General features: G+C 34.6%; 1 protein-coding gene across 1 annotated transcript in view; it reads left to right on the top strand.

The window, feature by feature from the left end:
* Nucleotides 1-15,195, top strand: part of CATSPERE (catsper channel auxiliary subunit epsilon) — a 54,872-nt gene that overhangs the window by 1,877 nt on the left and 37,800 nt on the right. The window contains exons 2-8 of the mRNA XM_090263372.1: nt 246-294; nt 796-869; nt 1,166-1,235; nt 2,657-2,727; nt 7,788-7,812; nt 11,657-11,734; nt 14,764-14,870. Of these exons, the coding sequence (XP_090119498.1) occupies nt 246-294; nt 796-869; nt 1,166-1,235; nt 2,657-2,727; nt 7,788-7,812; nt 11,657-11,734; nt 14,764-14,870 (474 nt within the window). The remainder of the gene's footprint in view (nt 1-245; nt 295-795; nt 870-1,165; nt 1,236-2,656; nt 2,728-7,787; nt 7,813-11,656; nt 11,735-14,763; nt 14,871-15,195) is intronic.

Raw genomic sequence — 15,195 nt, 5'->3', positions numbered from 1 at the left:
GGAATATCTGTACTTCTCATTCTAGTGTCTTCAGATACTAAGCAAAGCCTAACACACCCCTTGAGAGTGGTGGGTAGAGGTCACCGAACATCCTCAGTTCTACCCTAGCTGTGCTTTGCAGGAAGATACTTGGGCAGAAGCGTAAAGCTCTTGGCAGCCCGGGCGTGCTCGGACTGCGCATAGAATCCCTCTTCTTCAGAGGATAAATTAGGTTTAATATGCATATTTGACCTTTTCCTCCACAGATATTCCACTAACAGCCCAAACTACCGCATTTTTAGTACCAGAAGTACTGTAAGTGTTTAATTTTTAACTATATTTAAGTATTATTTTTATTACCTTACAGCAGAGTTAGACTCAATTGTATAGCGCAATGTCATTCTTCTATTTTTATTTTATAGCCTTCATTTCATTTATCTTCTTAATATAGATCCCTCTCTCCAATAACAGGCCTAAAATATATAAGCGGCAAAAATAAGTAGTGTTGTTTTGAATGTTTTGTTATTTAATATTTTAAAAAGTTGTGTCATGATACAAACAGGATGACTATGTCTCATTTATCTTTTTTTATTTTTTTATACATTTCAGGGAAGACTGCAAGTGTTTCAGAAAAGTTACTTTTCTTTTGTCGTATTGCTTTGTATAATTTAAAAGAAATCAAATTTTAACTATTCTTTCTTTAAATAATAAGGGCCTAGAAAATTGAACCCTACATCTGAGAAAAATTGAACCCTACAATGAGATAAATATTTTGGAGCAAATTTGTTGTTTAAACTATTTTATCTTATTTTTTAGATTACTTTAGAGTACGAAGGAACATTATTTTCTGAGTGGAGTGTGCCAGAAACTTGTTCTGTGAAAAATAAAAGGTAATATTTTTGTCATGAATGTCAATGTGTGTGTGTATTTATACGTAACAACGCATTCATATAGTGTGGACATTCAGATTCCAGGCTTTGATTTCATGTGAAGGTCTTCCCATTAAACAGATGTGAAAAAAAATAAATCACTTTGAAAACAGGATAGATATAAAATATTACTATATTTTTATTTTTATTACTAGATACAATTGAAGTTCTTAGGCTTAGAGAGTAGCAAGAAAATTTTTATTAATCTTATATGCATCTTCACTTATATTTCCTTTCTTGTTCTCTATAAATGCTAGCTCACCCAAGACAGAACTGCGTTGTTCTTCTCCTGGTATTCAGATTATAAAACCAATCGTTACAGGCCCAGTAAGTTGATTTTAATGATAACTTATTAAGACTTATTAAACTTGAATAATTATCCATGCTACATTTTATTTTACCTTTTTTTTGAGCTTTCAACTTAATTTAACCTGTTTTAAATAGTGTAAATTGTAACTGTAAATAAGAAGTATTTTTAAATTACTGTCAAAGTTGTTAATTTTTAGATATATCTCCACAAATTATGTTATTAAATGAAATATTTTACCTTAACTTTTTTATTAGTATGTTAAAGCCCCAGTTACCATTGTAATGATAATAGTATTCCCAGCTGAGAGGGTATCACATCACATACTCCTGTGACAATACCCAGGATTAAGAGCCATTTCCAGATTTGTTTTTACTCTACTATATTTTCTTCAAGAAAGCATTTGTGAATGCAAATAAATCAAAGTGATGTTGAATCCTCTCTAGTTTACCAAAAGAGTAAAGCATTTTAAAACATTGACACTTTATTAATTAGTAACAAAGGACTGGCCCCACACCTCACAGCTGATGTTACCACACAAGTGTGTAAAGCCACTGCTGCAGAAACTCCGTGTGACAAATCCTGACCGTACTTTGGGGCTTGTACCTTCTTTTTAATTAATATTTATTTTCAGGAAACAGTAGGTAGAGTGATGTGGGAGAGGTCAAATGAATATTAATTTGTGTTTTTACCCTTATAGATTGAAACATGTTTGAATTTGGCTTTTTAAGCTTATGAATGTTTGAAGTTTTCATGAACACAATCTCTGAGGAAGTAAAGAATTTCTTTCCCTTTCGTTGTCTGTTGGAACCCCATATAAACATTACAAAAACTCGTTATGTAAAAAAATACACACACAACAATACTGCCATATATAGGACTATCTTTGTCATTTGTCTATAGTGTCATCAGATCTTAAACCTTTAAGGAAGGACATGTGATTTTTGGAATTCAAAAACATCTCCAGTCATGGCCAAAGGTCCCCTGGTGAGCAAAATCACCTCTGGCTAATAACCACTAAACAAGAAAATTAACTGAATTGTGTTTCAGTAAGGAAAACAGTAGGAGCTCTATATCAGACACTCAACACTCAGAAAATTACAGGAGTTTTAGTAGCTCTGTCAGGATTCGTGGTCAAAGACTCAGGAACCGGGGGCAAAGGCATATATATTTCTTATTATTTCACAAAGTCAAATAGAAGAGAAATAATAAGCCGTCTGAATTTGTCAGCCACGAGAGTAAATTCTTAATTACAGGGAGTAACTGAAGAATTGAACTAGTATTATATGAATATTTATTAGTTCTATTCTGAAATTTATTCATTATACTTCCTCCAATCTTAGATAATTAAGTTAGTTCCTCTGTGACTTTGATGGCTGTATCTAAATTTGTATTTAAAGTTAACTTCATATATCATAGTTTCTTCTGCATTTTCTTTTAGGATTTAGAGGAAGAACGCTATTTATCTGTGGACAATTCTAATATTTGCTTTCTGTGGTACTATAAAGTTGTGTAAGTAATGCAACATTGAATACAAAGGCTGTTAATGTTTTTAAGAGTATTTAGCTTTAAGTTCTAATTAACAAAATTAACAAATGGGTTACCTACATTATAGTTTCCATAAAAGCCTTCATTCACCAATCAAGATATCCTCAAATATACTACCAAACTTATATTAAAGAACAAACAATAAAAATAACAATAACAACCACTGTTTGAACATATACTGCCTCTGCTTTATGTAGATTATCTCAATTTGTTACAATAACCACACAAATGTAAGTATTATTATCTTTATTTTATAAATATGGAAATGTAAGCTTGGATAGATTAAATAATTTGGACAAAAATACACAGCCACTAAAAGATGGCATTGGGATTTGACTGTGTTTTCAGACTACAAGGCTCATTTATTTCTGTTAGATACATTATATTCCAAAATAACTCTGTCTGGGATAGCTCTCCAAACCCATTGTAACATGAGGGTGAAGAATATAACTAAGAAAGGAAAACTGGTATAAGAAAAAATAATTAACTGTATTATCAAATCATTCAATAAGTAAAAAACATCAATGAATCAGAATATCTTTGAGTATCATAGTGAAGACAATACCCTAAGCACTGTATAGAATACAAAGAACTGTCTTATGAGGCCTCTGCTCACCAGATAACTATAATGTATCTATTTCTTTTTATTTACTTAACATCCTCTCTTTTGGGGGAACTGACCCTTCTCTAATCTGTGATGAAATGGTTAATTTCATGTAATTTTTATATCACACAAACTCTATAACCCCACCTGTCATTGGCCACAGTGCTTAGGTGAGAATTGGCACATGACTCAGGCAGAACAGATCTGAATACTGGTGTCTTCAATAAACATGGTTTTTGCAGGTAGTTTCATTGTCCTGGTTCACATGATCCCTTCAGGTCAGATGGCTCAGCAGTTTATGTGCAATTTTGGATTGAATGTCCTGATAACTAGATTTCACAAGCCACTCCAGGAGTACACATTTAGCCATTCCTCTGAATGACTGCCACTTTCCCAGAGTCTTACCAGAAAGCAAGGACTGAGTCTCTACTCCTCATGAAACTGGCAGGCTCCCATTCCTTTTGGGGGTTTCAGAGATGCCAGTCAATCACCAGCTTTCCCCTGAGGGTTTTGAACCAACTGAGAAATAGACATGGGGAAATGTCCGGGGGGGGAAATTCCTGGTACTGTTGAATTGGAGAATAAACCTGCCTCTGTGGTCAAATAGGCTACTTACTACTTCCCCCAAGGAGAGACCATAGGAACCATCAGAGAGGCGAATCTACCAAGAAAGCATTTATTTATGGCCATTTTCATGGGTGTCCACTCTCAGACACACACTCTGAGCCCCAAAAGCTGGTGAAAGAGATATGCCTGCAGGCTGCCTTGATCCAGATATGTTCCCCCCATGAAAGCAAAAACAGAAGAAGCTCCTCTCCAGGGGGACAGGATAGCCTGAAAGAGAGCTCATGGGGAGCTGAGTGTTTTCCGTTACATAGGTTGTAAAATGTTCACAATCTATCACCTGTAAAAACACCATTCCGAATAAAAATGGCCCTGACTGGCATGGCACAGGGAGCACTGGCCTGAGAACAGAAGGGTTGCAGGTTTGATTCCCAGTCAGGGCACGTGCCTGGGTTGCGGGGCCAGGTCCCCAGTTGGGGGTGCATCAGAGGTAACCACACACTGATGTTTTTCTCCCTCTCTTTCTCCCTCCCTTCCCCTCTGTTTTAAAAATAAGTAAATAAAATCTTCTGAAAAAAATGAAACTAATACCCATGTATCCATCACGTAAGTCAAGAAATAGAACATTACCAGTACCTTAGAATATGCTTTATGTCCATACTGATCACATCCTATTAATCCCCCAAGAGTTAACCACTATCCTGAATATTGTATAATAAATGATTCTTGGCTATAAGTTTACCAATATCTGATTGCAAGAAATTGTTTAGTTTGGTCAGTTTTTGAATTTATTTATATTGATTTATATATACATCTTGACTTGCTTCTTTCTCTAAACATTATGTTTTTGAGATTTATCCATGTTCAACAAGAATCTTTAGTTCTTGCACTGTGAGTGCTCGATGATATTCCATTATATGAGTATTTTTGGCTCATTCTGCTGCCAGTGCATTTATTTGCAACATAGGGCCTTGCTACTCAGAGTGTGATCCAAGGGCCAGCAGCACTAGCCCCACCTGGGAACTTGTTAGAAATGCAGACTCGCAGGCCTCATTCCACACCTACTGGATCCTAACAGGCATTTTAACAAGATCCTGGAATCACTCGTATGTACATCATTGTTTGGGAAGTACTGACCTAACGCACGTCCATGAAAGTTCCTCTAAGGTACACGCCTAAAAGTAGAATTGCCCAAAATTAGGACATGCACTTGTTCAACTTTACTAGGTAATGCCTCGGTGATTTTTGAAAAGGTTGCTCAGATTTTGCAGCTACACCAGAAGTGGGCAAAAGTTTCCATTGTGCTGCACCCTAATGAACACTTAATATTATCTGACTTTTTAATTTTTTCCAATCTAGTAGGTATGAAATTATATCATTGTGCTTTTTCTTTGCATTTCCCTGATTACTGTTGAGCATAGTACCATGTATTCATGAGAAATTTTTCTTCCCTCTCTATTAAATGAGCATTTTACCCATTTTTTAGATATTTTTTATTATACAGTTTCATTATATCTTAATTATAATTATAATATATTTTTTGAAATTATTTTATCCCACTTTATGCAGCTTTTCACTTTTTATGATCTCTGTTAACAACAGAGGTCCTTACTATGGTAGGTGAATTTATAAACTACTTTATGGCTCTATGCCTTTTAAAATCTATTTAAGAAATCTTTCTCTACCTACAACTTCATAAAAAGTCTCCTATACTTTTTTCTGAAAATACAACACAGTTTTTGCCTTCCCTAATTAAGTCCTTAATCCACCTGGAATTAGTTTTTGTACATGACTTAAAATAGGGATCCAATATTTTATATATGAATAATTAATTTTTCATACCCATTTATTGAATAATCTATTTACCTATAATGCCCAGTCTGTCATAGGTCAGTTTTCCATGTCTGCATGGATTTCTTTCCAGGTTGGCTGGCTATTGTGTTCAGCTGATCTATTTGTCTCTACTTAAATAAATTCTACATTATCTTTATTACAATAACTTTATTTTAAAATCTTGATAACTGGTAGTGCAAGTACCCATTCCACTCTGACCCCATCTCTAATCCTTCTGCAGGAGTTGCTTAGCTATGTCTTGGGCCTGTTTTTCTTCCCTATGAATTTTTGGAATTGGTTTATCAAATTCCACAAAAACCTTAGTAGGAATTTTTATAATTTCTCTGAACACTTTATGCAAGTTAGAGTCTTTCTACTCAATAATAATATAAGACTCTCACTTTATTTGGGTTCTTTTACCTGTATGTCAATAAAATTTTGTAATTTTTCATACAGGTGTCTAGACATTTTCATTAGATTTATTTCTGGGGATACTTTATATTTTTTGGTGCTATTATAAATAGTCAAATTTTTAAAATTGCATGTCCTAACCAAAACTTCCTGTTGTATATGATACATTTACTTTTGAATATTAATTTTTATATTCAGCAACCTTGCAGAATTCTTAATATTAATTCTGGTCATTTATATATTCTCTGGGAATTTTTACAAATCATATCACCTGAAAATATTTATTTTTTCCAATAAGTATGTCTTGTACCCCTTTTATTCTAACCGTGCAGCTGGAACACAATGTTTCCTAGAAGGATGATTGCAGGCCTCCTTGTCTTATTCCCCATCTTAAAACGGAGGCTGTCATCATTTCACTATTTTGGGTAATATTTGTTACAGGTTACAGGGTAACTTTCACCCAGTTAAGAAATTTTCCTTTCATTCCAAGTTGGCAGTGAATTTTTCTTATGAACTGCTGTTGAAATATATTTAAAGTTTTTTTCTGCTTCCACTTAAACATTCACATGGCTTTTCTCCTTTACTATGTTAACCTGGTGAAGAAGAGTCATTCATATGTCTATAATATTAAGCTGGCCTTGTATTTCTAGAATAATCCAACTTGGCGTTGATGAACTATCTTTCATATACATTGATGGATTTGGTTTGCTAACATTCATTTAGTTTTGTGTGTGGGAATATTCATGAGTGCGATTGGCCTGTGATTTTACTCCCTGTATACCATCCTTTCCTACTTTGAGTAGCAAGGCTATGCTAAATTCATGGTGCAAGTTAGCAGTCATGTTTTCTTTCCTCTGAGAGGTTTTGTATAACATGGGAAATACATAGTCCTTGGGCATTTGATGAAAACTTGCATAGAAATCCCCTTGAATCTGGATTTTTTTGTGGGGGGAGGGGCAGGAAGGTTTCCTATTAATTTTTTTCATGATTATTGTACTAGTTTGGAATTCTAATTCTTATAAAATCCGTTTTCATCAGTAGTGTTTTTTTTTTTCTGGACATTTATCCATACCTTCAGTTAGCAATGTTAGTATAAATTTCAGTGTCATAAAAGATGCCTGTAACATCCTCTTATATTTGTTTAACCTCTGACGTAGCTGTAGTTTTATGTCTTAACATTTCTAACATTTTTATTTGTGTCCCCCTTCCATTTCCTTGTTCTTCTTCCTAGGGGTATTTCTAATTCTATCTTATTAGTCTTTTCAGAGAACCGTCTTTTGGCTTTGTTGAGCTTTTCCATTGCTGTGGACATGGAATGATGATGTCAGATTTTTAAAGAGGATTAATCATGCTCTTTGGCTGTGTGAGCTTGCACTGTTGTTAAGGAAGCACGCAGATTCAATCCCCTCAACCTTCTGTGATGACACATGAGAATCATAGTCATATTTAATGAGACATGTGTAGCTTTTTCTACACTTAGAATTTAATGATTTATGTATAATGGAATATAAACAGAATATTTCAAGACTTAGAGATATGCCCATTGAAAGAATATTCAGACTAATATTTAGCATACTGTTTACTAAAATATGATTCTTCTTTTTCCCAACAGAAATTTTCCTCACAATTTAACACAGGTAAAACACTTTTTTAAATTTTATATATCCTTCATATATGACTACTATAGTATTTCCAGGTTATATTCCATATTTACCAGAAGAGGAGTTTTCCAAATGAATTTTCCAACAAAATTGGCTTAGAGAGGTGGTACTCAAGGTATGGTTTTGGGGTCCCTCAGGGTTCCACCAACTTTTTCAGAAGGTCCACGAGGTCTACCCTTTTCCAACCTTCTTTCTGTGCGGGGATAGATTCTCCCTATATGTGTCCACCACACAGCATATAACAACGGTTTGAATGCAGGAACACAGATGATAATCCTGCTGTTCTATTAAGCCAATATTGAAAAGATTTTGTAATGGAAAATGTAAAACAACCATTCTTCTTACCATTTGTTTTGTTTGGAAAATAGTTATTTTTCACAAAAATATGTTGGTTATGTTAGCATGGAATGGGCTTATCCTGATTTTTAATAAAAATTAGGAAATATCTTTAAACGTTTTCAATTTTAAATTGCTATATGGTAAATATTAATAGATCTAACCCCTATAAAACAAAAGCTCTATGGAATTCTCAATAATTTTTAAGACAATAAACCAATCTTGAGATCAAAAGTCTTTAACATATATTTTAGAGGATGATTAGAAATATATTAAAAAACCTTTTAAATTGAAATCAGGTGATAATATTTGGAAATTAAAGCTCTATAGATATTTTAATATTCTAAAAGCAGTAATTTACTAGAAAAGTTGCAATAAAGATAACAATAATAAATAAATAAACTTCCTGCATTGGATCATATGTCTATATGTACTCTTATTCCAAATCCAATTGACATTATACAATTTTTTATTAAGGTTATAGCACTAACAGTGCAAAAAAAGCAAAAAAGAGTATTATTTGTGGATAAGGAATTTTAATATAGGAAACAGAGTGAAACTTCTAGAAGTAGAATACATACAGACCCTAAAAGTGCAGAATAACCTCCACCTCACTCAAAACAAATAGAAACACCTTTAGAACATTTATGTGTTTGTATAATGCTAGTACCAACTTTCACATTAATATAAGTACATGCATGTATAGAATTTAAAAGCAAGTAAAGGAATTTTCTATTTGTCAGAAATAATTAAAGAACTAAAAGTCAAAGTTATAAGATTTAATTCTGAACTAAGGATATAGACCAAATACAACCCCTAGTAGACAAGGGGTGATGCTTTAATGTGTGTGTGCAGGTAGAAAGTACAGCCTCCAACCTGTGGGAGAGGGAGGATTTACAAAAGGGCTTTAAAATGGGAACTAGTAAAGCTCCACTCACTAGCTTAGAGTGATTGAAAAGAAATGATACATCATCTGGAGGTTGAAAATTGGTAAGAAGTTTCCTACATGAAGATTCAAGTGGATGTCCAAGTTGAACAGCCCAATAGATTGGAGAACTTAGAGCCACATAATAACACAGAAAGGCAAACAGTGAAACACACAGGGCCCAGGTGACTCCAAGAACCATTTCCATAACCAAGAGTGTACAGGATTCTCATAAAGAATAAACCCTCTGAAAATAACCTCAAAATAAAAGTTATAAACCACCACCACCAAAAAAATATACTGCCTGGAATATACACACATAAAAATGGGAAAAATTTATACTATTCAAAACTAAAGATGAGAACCATCTGAAAGATCATTAAATCATATTTAAAAGTCAAAGAAATAAAAGAATAGAAACAAGAACAAGAATTATTCATAATTACAGAACATTCAGAAATTGAAAAACCTCTTATTAAAGTGTCTTAAATCAAAAAATAGGCACCTAGAAATAAACATTCAACAACAGTTTAAGTAAAAGGCTAGATACAGTTGAGAAAATGGCATAATTAGTGATTTGGAATTGGAGTCATGCAGAATGTAGTACATAAAAGTGAAAAGGTGGAAAATATTAAAAGTGAAGTAACGACAAATAGAGGAGAGACCAGGACAATTTATTATACATATAATAGGAGCTGGAGATAATACTGAAAGAAGATAATTATGGAGACTCCTTCACCACTGAAGATATGAGTTAGCTTGAAAAATTAAAGTACTAGATGTGGTAAATAATGATGAGCAAACAAACTGTATACATGCTAAAAAATCTAAAGAAGAATTGACAGTCAAAACATTTTAATAATGACTAATGTTTTTAAACAAAGGAAATTAAACTACTAGTTGACGACAGAATGGAAAATGGAGGAAGATTCGAGTATGAAATTGACTAAGGTCTTTATAAATATTCAGGACAGGGATACTGATTAACTGTAGCTTACATTAAATATGCATGTAAAAGCTTAAGGCATCCATTAAAGTAATAGAAATAAAGGTGTAATTTCTAAAAAAAATAGAGTTCTGGAAGAAGAATTTTAAAAATGCTCACAATTCAATAGGAAGCAATAAAAAAGGAAAATTAAACAATAAAGAAAAATTAAACATAGAATACAGGAAAACAAAAATAAGATCTAAGAAATTAAATATATTTTAATATTTATATGGAATAATAGAGTATAATAAGCTATTCTCCTGGAAGAAATTGAAAGTGGCATCCTCTGTTACCCCATATACAAAAAAAAAAAAAAAATTCTAATGGGCATACAAGATTTAAATGTAAAACAAAAGGGAAATTTGGGGGATGGGAGAATCTTGACTCAAAAGAAATCTACTTATTCAAGACTGGAAATCAGAATATACAAATGAGAGAGAAGGAGGGAGAGCAGGGGAAGGGTCTAGTCAAGGAACTAATATAAATGACCCATGAACATGGGCAACAAGGTGAGGATGGACAGTAGGGGAGGGGGGAGGGGGGCAGGGCAGGAGAGAGCAATAGGGGAACTCTAATAGAACAACAATTTAAAAAATGAAAAAAATATCCATCACCCTCAAAAAAAAATCTACAAATGAAAACTAGTCATAATTAAAAAGGTGGAAATTAAAAACTTTCATATCACAAAAGTGCCACAAAGTTAGTTTAAACAACAATTATGAAAATTTTTTACAACACACATGATACTAAACAACTAATACCTGTAGTGTTCCGAGAGATGGTGGCAATGTAAGTTGGTGCAGCCATTCTGCATTATCTTACACATAACTCTGCAATGTAGTAAGTGACTCCGCTCCTCAATAAGTTGGGATAACACGCAGCAAGAATATGTAAAGATCTCTAAGATATAAGTTTAAGTGAAGAATATAATGTTTGAAAAAAAATGTGTATTGCATGCTAGCATTTATATAAAAAAGGAGAAAAAACATCTTTATTGGTTAGGCACGTTAATTTTATAGAAATATGAACAAGAGCTTACTAACAGTAGTTATTTGTGGGGTGTGGTGAACTTGTGGAAGTGAGTGATGAAGTACAGGGTGGGAGAGACAGTTTTCACTGTATGTTTAATATAACTTTTTAAACTATGTGAACAAACTGTCTATTCAAGAAAGAAAAGAATTAGATCTACACATCGTGAAATGGCCACGGTGTATGAAATGACAAAAGCAAGTTACAGATAACCTGTGCAGTGTGATTTCATTCCTGTAATAATGAGTGTGAGCGTGTGTGTGGGAGGGGGGCGCTGTGTCTCTTTGGGAATGTGGAGAAAGATACATAAGCGTCCCCGTGACATGGTAACAGTTACCTCGGGTGTGTAGAGGAATATTGTTAATTCTTCCATCATATATCTCCGAGTTGTTTCACTTTTTAAAAACAACACATATTGTTTTGTTTTGTTTTAAATGGGATAATCAAAATTTTATGAAAAACATTTTTATGGTTATGCTTTGCCACAACTAAAAATGAAATGTGTCCAAAATTTAAAGAAATGCAAACATTTTATTCTGTAGCTTATCATTATATGGATATACGACCCAGAAAACGCAGACCGCAGTGAGTTACTATGGAATGCAAGTACTCCATCACTAGTAAGTGGGAACGTTATTATCATAGATAAAATAATAGGTTACATTTCTTTTTTAAGGGCTGTGAATATTTTAAGTGGCCCAGAACCAAATACATTTTAATTATCCATTAGGTTGAGTTTAGTCATAGTTATTTTGAATTTGAGCCTGATCTCTGCAATTATACATTTTCTTTTGAATTGTTTTCTGAGCATTTTTTGCATTTTCTATGAACCTCATTATTCATGAAGAGGCTGACCTTCATAAAGTGTTTTACAAGTATTTGAGCATTTATCTCGGAGTCATCTTTCAAAAATCTGTCCAGTCCCTCATTCGGTCCTTTATCAGTTAGAGACTAAGGAATTTCTTAAAGGTGCAACAAACAAGTCTTTTCTTTTTTTGTTGCAAATTTACCTGTTTCTGCCTTCAACTACAATTAAAATATATTGAAGAGAAATATAAAATGAGCAGTTTTCGTTTCCTATGGGGCTGTTTACATATTAATGAGTCAAGATCTGTCTGATTTTTTAATAGCATATTATAATGCATGGTAATCAAATTCCTAAGAGACAGACTGATAAATCAGAATGACAACCAATCAATTGTTTTATTTGGAAATCAACTGTAGAGGAAATAAATTAATGGTAATTCAGTACTTTAAGCATTACCATTACTTAATTCCTAATCTTCTTAAGTGAAAATATGCACAGTTTAACATTATTTGGTCCATGCATGCCTAATAATTTGCTTTTTTTTTTTTGCTCTTTTTAAGGTCCATGTTCATTCATGACCATGTCATTTCCTTAAAATCTTCCTGTGGCTCTCTATTACAAACAGCATGGACTCTTGACTCTTAGACTGTTAACATGGCACCTGAGTTCCTAGATATTCTATCTCTGCCCCTCTTCTCCGGCTCTGCTGATCTGTGTGTTTTTGTCTTTGCTTATGGTGTTTATAACCACTGCTCGTTCATTCCCTTTCTTCTCTACTTACATTTTCAATCTCAAGTCAGGCATCACTGCATCCAAGATGCCTGCCATAATCAAATCAGGATGTTTTCACATGCGTAGTTTGGGGGAATTACTTTAGTGCTACAATTTTGATATATCATGAACCAAATAGTTCAGACAATTTGTAAATTATCTGTTTGGGTTTTTATCAGCCAATGCGCAATGTGCCTGACAGACACCCAAACCTAACTCTGTCTCTGACTCTTCATTCTTCATCCTCTTCTTTAACCATCTCAGACTGAACTCCAAATAATCCCTCATTTTTAATGCAGTTCTGCAATTCATTTTTCAAAAACAGATTAAATCTTTCTGTTAGACAACCCATAGTCCCAACGACTACACCCTTACTGACACTCACCATGGCAATCTCAAAGACTCCTTTGTAGGTGATTGACATATTTCTAGGAAATTAAACAGGAACATTATCGGAAGATTAGGGTAGACAGAAGCTGTGGAACTCTAGACTGACCCTCATCTGATTTTTTAATTCTAAGGATTCCCATACTAAAACTATTACCTCTATTCTAAAAGGATCTTATTAGGGATAATTCCAGTCAATTCGACGTCTCCTTAAATCTCATAGGGAAAAGAGGGAGCATGTCATATCTGTCTATATACTAAGAGAATTTGTTAAGCCTCCAGATATCATTTCGTAATGGGGGGGGGCACACTGCCCCAGAAATGGGGAAGGGGTTTGAGCTGCACGGGTGTAACTGGGGACATGGCCCCCTTGCTACACACGGTGGCCAGCAGCCGGAAGAGGGGCAAAGGCAAACATGGCAACACTGGCCCGTGCAGGCAGAAGGCTGGCCACTCCCACTGGCTTTTGGGATGCAGGAGATTCTGGGAAAGGACTTTTGAAAACAGAGCGTGCCAGAAAGCAAGAATTTAGTTCCCTCTTTCCCCTCCTCGGCTGGGGGGCATGTCAACGGTCGCCAGCAGGCCTGCCAGCAGTGGCCAGTGTGGGCCTGCGAGTGGCGGCCCGGGGGCACCAACTCTGAAAGATGCCTGGAGCTGGACAGTGACTGGAGTCCGGCTCGCCCGCCTACAATTATGACACTTCTGGGTGGGAAAAGAGGTTCCGGGCACAACCCTGAACTGAGCTGGCAGAGGGTAAAAAACGATTTTTCTTTGGGTGTCTTAGAGGGAACGGGCTTTGAGGCAGAAGCTTGCTGTTATTTCCAAAGACCTTGGTGGTAACAGCACTGTGAACAGATTTTGTTCCTGTGTTATTTTCAGTTCTTGAACCTAGGTAGTAGTTGTAATGACAAATATGTCAATAGCTGTTTTTGATGTCATACTCTGCCTTTTTCTTTCCCCTTACTTTTGTTGCTCAGATACTTTAGGCAGAAACATGCCATTAATAAAAGATTCCTTTCTTTTCCACTGAACTCCATCTGTGGAGATTTTCCTCATGGGCGGCAAGTGGTAGGAGCCCCCACCCTACCCCGCCACTGGTTGTGTTCCGTAACAGTTTGAAACCTGTCTGGAAAGCGTATGTTGCTTTGAAATTCATATAGAAATAATTCTAATAGATTAGTTTTAGAAGCTCCATTATGTATTTCAGTTTATAACTAAGGGTATTTTATTTAAGGGTCCTCATAGTCTCAGTTCATTCAGGATTCTGCTTGTGCATAGTATTTTCAACATGTAGGAACTGTATTATGACTTAATTATAATTCATAAAATGCTAATGGAGTGCCCAGCCTTCCAACCAAGGAGGGCCAGTGTTGCTATGTTTGCCTTTGACCCTCTTCTGGCTGCCGGCCACTGTTTTTAGCAAGGGGGCCATGTCTCTAGTCAGACCTGTGCAGCTCAAACCCCTCCCCCAGCTCCAAGAAGATGTGTCTCCCCCATTACAAAATGATATCTGCAGGCTTTAACAAAAATGGTAGGAAAAAAAACCCAAATCTTGAAAATGTGGTAAATTTATAAATGTAAACAATGTCTTAATTAAAATAATAAATTCAATATAACATAACATAATTTCCAGATAAATTTGGCTATGAAAAGAGTAAAAAACATTTTTTTTTTTTTTTACAGAATTCCTTTATTCTTAGCAAGCAGTTGGCCACTTTGGGACAGGAGCCAGCCATATATACGTTACTGAAGAGAAAAGTTTATTTTGCACATGAAAAATTTGAAAATGGGTATTTAATTTTTAATTTTAAATATAAAATTTATCTTTAAAATTTAGTAAATAACTCTCAGAGACTTAAAGTGAAAGAGATTTTAAAACCCTAGTGGAATTTCATGGCCTATCTTATATGTAATTTCAAAGTAGATTCTTTTACCATACAAAAAAAAAAAAAAAGTGTGATATTGAGAACTAATTACCAACTCAGAAAATGCCAGTCAGAGTTTTGAATTATAGTTTCACAATTTGCATTAATAGCTAAACCTCAACCCAAGAGCCTCCTTCAGCACGGTGGCAAATAATGGCAATATCTTAAAATGTGTCTTGCTAGTTCTTAA

This window comes from Furipterus horrens, unplaced genomic scaffold (genome assembly GCF_987537825.1).
Source record: "Furipterus horrens unplaced genomic scaffold, mFurHor1.1.pri manual_scaffold_15, whole genome shotgun sequence".
Taxonomy (NCBI): domain Eukaryota; kingdom Metazoa; phylum Chordata; class Mammalia; order Chiroptera; family Furipteridae; genus Furipterus; species Furipterus horrens.
The sequence above is the reverse complement of the archived record's forward strand: the minus strand, read 5'-3'. Positions and strand labels throughout refer to the sequence as shown.